This window comes from Phyllobates terribilis, unplaced genomic scaffold (genome assembly GCF_046119375.1).
Source record: "Phyllobates terribilis strain yellow unplaced genomic scaffold, ASM4611937v1 Scaffold_1__5_contigs__length_1240528914, whole genome shotgun sequence".
In the NCBI taxonomy this organism is placed as follows: Eukaryota; Metazoa; Chordata; class Amphibia; order Anura; family Dendrobatidae; genus Phyllobates; species Phyllobates terribilis.
Window position 1 is genome coordinate 208,585,934 of NW_027362761.1, and position 8,094 is coordinate 208,594,027.

Sequence of the window (8,094 nt, forward strand, 5' to 3'; positions counted from 1 at the left end):
CCAAATACAATGGAGGAAGAGGTGCCACCCCTCCAAGTTGACTTGCCTAATGACTCAGACACCCATGTTCAACCATTAGGGGTTTATGGGGCTTGGGCCACAGCCACGAGTTCCTCTAATAATCAAAGAAAACACTTACAGGAGATTGTGCTGGATTGTCAGAGGGTTCTTGGTTTTTGTGACTGGGGCATTACTCACCATAGCTGATCCCAGAGTGGTTCGGCCAGAGGCGATACAGCAAGGACCTGCGATTAACATTGAGTTAGCTGGAGGCCAATGGAAGAATTTCCCAAGAGCAAGTGTAAAATTGGACTTTGAGCTCAAGCAATGCTTGGTTTGGGTGATGAGTTGTCTGCCTGCAGATATTGTCCTAGGAAATCATGTGGGAAATCTATAGTGCCAATTTGTGGGTGCCGGAAGCAGAGTTTAAGTCAAAGAGGATGCAAAATGGAGCCCGGACCTTCAACCCTATAACTTTATCGTATAATATCCAAAAGAGAACCAACACCAAAATGTAGATGGATTGTACAAACACAAGGAGCCATGAGTCTTGTCAGCTCATGTCTGTGTACTGACCTGCTGAGGTCACTAGTCTGTACACAAGTTGAGGGGAGAAAGGTTTGTCACAGTGTCCCCCCTCCCCCCTGTTTTCATGGACCATTAATGTAATCAGGCCTACATTAGCATTTTCTGTCCTGCATCTGGTGGGGGCACATATGTCTTTTGTTACTGGGGGCTTCCCTAATATACAACTCTTTACTTCTGGAACATTCTTCATCTTTTGAGCTATGGTTAAGGAGGTGCGTGTGAGTATCTCTGCCCAACAAGGAGGCTGATCCCAAAAGAGGGAGAATAATAAGCCACATGTTTGGTTTGTTACTTGGTGCTTGTGTCTTGAGGAGGGCTAGGATCTGTTGCTGAGGTCAGGTCCTGGTGCTGTGTATGAAGACTGGAGATCAGTTGCCATGTGGGATTGTGATGTCTTGCCACCCTGTCGGATTTGAGGAACTAGTCTAAAGACTGTTGTAGCATTTTCCTTGGCGTCGGATTACCGGGTGGCGCCCCCTGGATTTGTTCTTTTTGTGCAGGCCACATTGCAGACTCTAAGGAATCATATGTACATTTGGTGGAATATTCTCCCAGTCCCAATAAAGGTAATTTCAGTTGTTCCCCGGTCTGCTGTCCCTGTCTGCTCTCACGCAGCCAGTCACATCAACCTCCTAAGCCGTCTATATGGGCATGTAGGTCATAAGAAACTTAATAAAATGATACCTTGAGATCTGTGATCCAATTTCTTATTCCAGAGAAATCCGTGTTTTATATGTAAATGAGCTCTTCAGGTCTATGGGCCGGACATGTGCCTCCCCAGCAATCTGCCTCTTGAGCTTATTTTAAATGAAAGGGACATTACCAGTGTGAGACATTTGGATCAGGAGAGCAGAGAGCAGTCATTACATATCACACGCTGCAGGCAGAGTCTCATGCAGATCATTGTCCACCCCATAGCCCTGTACAGCTCATTTACATATTCATTTACATATTCAGCTTTCTATGACCTGCATAACCATATATATAGACTGCTTAGAAAGACTGATCATAACAAAGAGATTCCGTTTAACGTGTGCACACACCCTAAGGCATACGTGTCAAACTCTGGCCCGTGGGCCAAATCCTCAGGGTGGTTTTATTTGGCCTGCGACACCAGAACCACCATCACTATGTGGGCCCATTATTCTGTATGGAGGACTATGTGGGGCCTATAATACTCTGTTGAGGACTATGTGGGGCCCAGTATTCTATATGGAGGACTATATGGGTCCCATTATTCTGTATGGAGGACTTTTTTGGACCCATAATACTGTATACTGGTTGGTCCGCGACTTTGTGCAAGTTTTTAATTTTGGCCCTCTGTGTGTTTGAGTTTGACATCCCTGCCCTAAGGGTATGTGCCCACGATCAGGAAATGCTGCGGGTTTGATGATGCGTGTTTATGCCAGAAATCCCATGTCCACTATGCGTGCATCTGAGCATGTCAATTTGTTTTGCGTGTCCGCATGTGGACTTTCCCCTTAGACTTGTATCAATGAGGAAATTCCGCATGTGAAAAAATAAAAAATAAATTGCGGCTGCTCATTTGCATAATGAGGGCCGAAGCGGTGCGGATATTCTACAGCATCGGGGCCGCAGCAGCTCATGATCGTGGGCACATACTCTAAGGCTACGTTCCCATGATAAGTATTTGGTGAGTTTTTGATGTTGCAGATAATCTGCAGCATTTCTGCACCAATTAGCCAAATTAGGGTACATTTTAAGTGGTGCCGTTTTTGTATCTTTTTAGTGTGTCATGTTTGAAATAAAGCTGCTTTATTTTTTATGCTTCCTGGTATTTGGCTTTGACAAAACTTTATTGATAGTCTTGTGCGGATTAGATGTGTATTTATTGGATCTCAGCTGCAGAAATGCACTAAAAACACATGTTTTCTACCTGTGGAATTTCCGTAAGAGAAATGCCATGTTGCTGTTGTAAAGAAAAAATGCACCGCAGGTCAGTTTACACGGCGTATAAAAGCCCACTGGGCATGAGATTTCTATAAATCCCATCCACTCTGCTGGAACTGTAAGATGCTGGGTTCTTCCTGCAGTGAAAATACTTGGCATCAAAAACTCATCCTGGGGAGCTGAACAATTTCTTAGAACAAGTTAACTCTACACTTTGTTTGTTACATGTTTTAAAGGACCATTCCAGTGTTTTGTTTTTTTCAGCGCTGGAGTGGTGCTACTAATATAAGGTCCCTGACCCTAGTCTTATACTTACCCACCACCATCTTCACCTTTTATCGGCGCTGTCTGGTGGGAGATTGGCAGTGCGATTCTAGATCCATCTTTCTATTCATCTACAATGCACCTTAGAGAGCAGCCGGCTAAAGCTCGTTTGGCCAACAGCTATTCATCCAACCCTCCTTTCCTGATCTGCTATTAGAGGAGAGTTGCAAGGCCCCCATAATCGTTAGATGGTTAGCCAGTATTCCGTTTCTGTGAGTGGCCAAAACTTAAGCATTAATAGTTCATATGACTTATGCCCTTGTATAATTGTATTATTTTTTAATCCTTTATTTGGGCGTTTTACCTGCTCCCTTTAGTAGCAAAATAATTACATTTCATATGTGGACCAAATTTGTTATCCTTTTATCTACGCAAATGGGATATTTCATTATTGTTTGTGTTTTGAAATATCCACTTAAAAATGTTTGCTTTGGGTTCTTTTTGACACATTCCATCTTTAACCAGTTGTCACAATGTCTCAGCTGCTTTATGTAATGCCTTATCATATGCTTTATTGAGGACTTTTGTATCCATAACAGATTGTGACTTTCTGGTATATATTTATATTCCTGTTACTATAAAATGCAAATAATATATGAAAAATGGTTATTGCAGTCTGTTAGCAGTACATCTGTATAGAGTTAATATTCGACTGTAATGAATGTGTGATTTATTTTATTATAATTTGTTTACGCAGAACTGCTCAACGATGACTCCGTTATGCGAGAAAGTTATTTCAATTTTGCCATCATGGAGAAAACAAAACGGCCCCAACCAGTTGCTTTCCTTTCGGGACTTTGTCTATGACGTTCAAGAGCAGCTCAACCCGCTGGCCACCGAGGAAGATGTCCGTAATCTAGCACACCAACTTCACAGCATGGGAGAGGCAAGTAACTCTCCTTCTTCATTAATGACTGTACATATAAAGCAAAATCTTAAAGGGAATCGGTGAGTAGAATTAACCCTCCTTTGCCATCTACATGGACATGTAGGTCGTAGGAAGCTGAATAAAATTATACCTTGATATCTGCGATCCAAGGTCTTATTCCAGGTAAATCCACCTTTTTCTTAATGTTAAGATCTATTGGCCAGACACTGATCTCACTGGCAATTTGCCTCCAGAGCTTATTAAAAATGAAAGGGGGTGTTACCAGTATAAGACATGTAATGACTGAAAGTCTGCTCTCATGATCTCACTGCAGAGATCTTAACTGCTCATTTACACGTTAACTGGATATCTCTGGAATAAGACATCGGATCACAGATATAATGGTATCACTTTATTCAGCTTTCTATGACCTACATTCCATATAGACGGCTTAGAAGGGGTGATCCTACTGACAGATTCACTTTAATCTTTTTTTCATCCAAAAAGAGTATAAATACTTTTTTGCTTTGTGTTTCTACCTGCGACATGACATTATTTTTTCTAATGGGCAGTTAATATGTCATTTTAGTCCTCCATATTGCCTTTTTGCCAGGGCTGCTGAGTGATAGCATAAACTGGAAAGACTTAATTTTATTTCTTGTTCTTTTTACAGATTAACATCATGCAGAGTGAAACTGTCCAAGATGTGGTGCTCTTAGACCCTCGATGGTTATGTTCCAATGTCCTGGGGAAGCTGCTGTCTGTTGAGAACCCAAAAGCTCTTCATCATTATAGAGGAAGATACACAATGGAGGATATCCAGCGTTTGGTCTCGGACTGTGATGTGGATGAACTTGTACAAATTTTAGATGCAATGGACATATGCGCCCGAGATCTAAGCAGTGGTACAATGGTGGATATCCCTGCTCTTATTAAGACTGATAGCCTCCACAGGTCATGGACTGATGAAGAGGAGGATATTTTGATTTATGGAGGTGTTAGAATTGTTCCTGTGGAACATCTTACTCCTTTCCCATGTGGAATATTTCATAAAGTTCAAGTTAACCTGTGCCGGTGGATACACCAACAGAGTGCTGAAGGAGATGCCAATATATGTTTGTGGGTAAATAGGTGTAAGCTGGCAAATAGAGGTGCTGAAGTGCTGGTGTTGCTGGTCAAGAATGGTCAGGGAATTGAAGTGCATGTTCGAGGACTGGTAACTGAGAAGATAAAGTGTTGTTTACTTCAAGAATCCATCTGCAGTATCATTGATAACTTATTAGCCACTTCATTGCCGGGGCTTTTAACTGTTAAACATTACTTAAGCCCACAACAGCTAAGGGAACATCATGAACCAGTGATGCTTTACCAACCAAGAGACTTTTTTCGTGCACAGGCTCAAAAGGAGACTTCGCTGGCGAACACTATGGCCGGGTATAAGGAAAGTTTTAGCAGCATATTATGCTTTGGAAGTCTGGAAATTTACTCCCAAGGAAGCTTAGGAATGGATCACCACATCTCAGATCTGAATATTCTTGTAAGGAGGAAGCTCAGTAGGCTTCTCGATGCCCCAGATCCTAAGGGGAAAGACTGGTGTCTTCTAGCTATGAACCTGGGCCTTCCAGAATTAGTTGCCAAATACAATGCTGGCAGTGCTGCTCAAAAAGATTTCCTCCAGAGCCCTGTCTGTGCTCTTCTTCGGGAATTGGGAAATGCTCCCGACAGCACTGTAGCAATTTTAATGTCAAAACTAAGGGAACTTGGCCGTCGAGATGCAGCAGATTTTTTACTGAAATCCTCTTCAGTGTTTCGAGTGAATTTAGATGTCCATGGACAAGAGGCTTACGCCGCAAGCTGCAACAGTGGCGCATCTTATGATTCAATCAGTTCAGTGGTGTCTCGATAACTGCTTTTATTATTCAAGATGGACTATATAGCGACCAGTGTAAAGAATTTAGTCCCTATATAATTGTATTTCTAGGGTATGAGTTTAATGTCATTAATTTATAGGCATTCCATCTATGAATGTTACATGCCCTATAAACCTTGTTCTTTGTGATCTTTCTACTTTTAATAAGAATTGTTGCCTTTTGTCATAGATTTTTAAAGGTTCATACTTAAGAATTTTCAACCCAGTCTTCTATATGAATGTGCTGCTAATTACTGCCAACTAAATGGATAAAAGCCGTCCCTTTCAAGTAAAAGATAGTTATTTTCTACATTTTAGGAATCTGCTCATATCATCTCTAGAAACAAATTGCTCTTTCCATTAGTGTTATCTTAATATTCTAATAGAAAGATACTTCAGTAGAAATTGAAGGTGTACTATGAATTCTCCTTTAAGTGGGACCATTGTGGTGTGAGTGCCTTGGAGGAGAGCTATAGCTCTGGCGTTAGTCTCATCATGCGCTCTACCTATTCATCACTTCTTGCATGATAATCATGACAAGAGTGTCCGTTCTACTTCAAAGCGCTCTGTATATACAAAACACACCTAGACCACAAAATACGTACTGTACGTGTATTTTTTCCAGTGCAGTCCTCAATGGTACTGTATGGCTCAGGTACATAGTTGAGGAGTCTAAAGCATATCTGACATTTACATGTCTAAGTATTAAAGGCTTTGTCCAGTTGGTTCCTTCAGTGATTGAAAGGGTTATTTCTCTTTTTTTTTAAACACAGAAAAAGCTTTATTTTACAGTTTGTTGTGAGACCTTGTGAACGGCAAGTTGATGGACAACATGACGTTTCATTCAGTTACATAATCTCAGGTATAGGATCTTACAAACCTCCGTCTGCAGTGTAAGACTTGTATCGAAAGAAATCCTGCAACAAACACCCATTGCAATATTTCTAGTTTAGACATAACAGGCATCTTTTTATTGTTATATTCAAGTGCGTTTTCATAATTTTCCTGTACTTGAAACAAGCAAATCTGTAGGAGTTTTGCTTGCTGCCAATACTGAATGAGTACTTGTTTCCTTAGTGTGCTTTCTTTCTGAAGATGCATGCGATGGATGAAATCTTTTATGTGAATGTACAGGATTGACATTCCCATTTTTAAGTTTTCATTTGTAGAACAATTTTATATGTGTATATATCTATGAATAAACATGTTGCCTGTTGCACAGTTTTGTTTTCTGATTCTTTGTACACATCTGATTAAAAATGATATATGGAAGGGGAACAGCAGGCAAAATCTAAGTTGATCAGCCCCATTCACCGGTCATATTGCAGATGGGGTTGGCCATCCTTAAATACATTGCTAAAATGTAGAGTCTTTTGGAAACACCTTTCCTATATTTCCTGGAGCATCCCAGTGAATTTTTTAATTTCTCTCTATGGTGGCAATCGTGTGTATGTGTAATGAGTGCAGTAACATGCATCGCCAGTCGCCGTCTTCCGCCGTTTTCAGCGGCACTCCAGTCCATTACAACCTTGTGTGACCGCATTTATAACCTGCCTGATCACAGGCACTTTTTAATGCAAGTCTATGAGACTCAGAAAAGAGGCTCTGTAGCTTCGTTCTGAGTCTCTCAAATTTGCATTGAGAAAATGTAAAACCTTTGTGACACTGTGTGATTTGGCAGGTCACAAATGTCACATGATGCCGGAGCGCCGCTGAAAACTGCAGAAGACAGCGAATGGTGAGTAAGTTACTGCACCCAAGTTACACACAACTTTGCTTCCAAATGGATAAATAAAAAAAATCACTTTAGAGCGATCCCTTAAAACATTCAGCTGAATACAAAAATCTTTCTAAATCTGAACAGCTTTAGCACAATGCAGTAATACGGTTGCATTTTTAACTTCTATATTACAACCACAGAAACTAGAGATTTTATTTCTTTTACTCGTTTATATAGCACATTAATTTCACAGCGCTTTACAGACATCAGCATGACTGTCCTTAATGGGGCTCACGATCTAAACTAAATTCCCTATCAGTATGTCTTTGGAGTGTATTTTACTGAACGTAATTCACAAAAGGACCCTATGACAACCTAAGTTTCTCTTGCAAAACTGTATTGACTCCAGGTCATATGGCTTTAGTATAGATTTTACATTTATATTACATTGCGTTGCAGACTTTAAAGGGGTTCTCCGAGAAATACAATTAAATAAATAATAAACATTTAAATATTAAACATTTTTCTAAATACCTTTATTTAACAAAAAGGTATTTTGAAAATGGCAACTGCCACCTATATCATTGTGCTGCCCGTCCTAGATTTCAGAAGTCTCGCAGTAGGACAGGCTGTGTAGGACATGCACTGAAACGGTCATGCCAACTGAGATGAATGCTCATTCTCGGTAAGCTAAAGAAAAGGTGCTTTTCATCTTCATTAGCCCAGCTCCACTCTGTGTCCTTTCAGGTTGACTGAACAGAGGAATGTGCATTC

The 8,094-nt window shown here is 40.6% G+C and overlaps 1 protein-coding gene across 1 annotated transcript in view; it reads left to right on the forward strand.

Annotated features, from left to right (window-relative positions):
• LOC141194137 (death-associated protein kinase 1-like) overlaps positions 1-6,734 on the forward strand; it is an 83,793-nt gene extending 77,059 nt beyond the window's left edge. The window contains exons 15-16 of the mRNA XM_073662408.1: positions 3,521-3,709; positions 4,365-6,734. Of these exons, the coding sequence (XP_073518509.1) occupies positions 3,521-3,709; positions 4,365-5,597 (1,422 nt within the window). The 3' untranslated portion in view covers positions 5,598-6,734. The remainder of the gene's footprint in view (positions 1-3,520; positions 3,710-4,364) is intronic.
• The last annotated feature ends 1,360 nt before the right edge of the window (positions 6,735-8,094 follow it).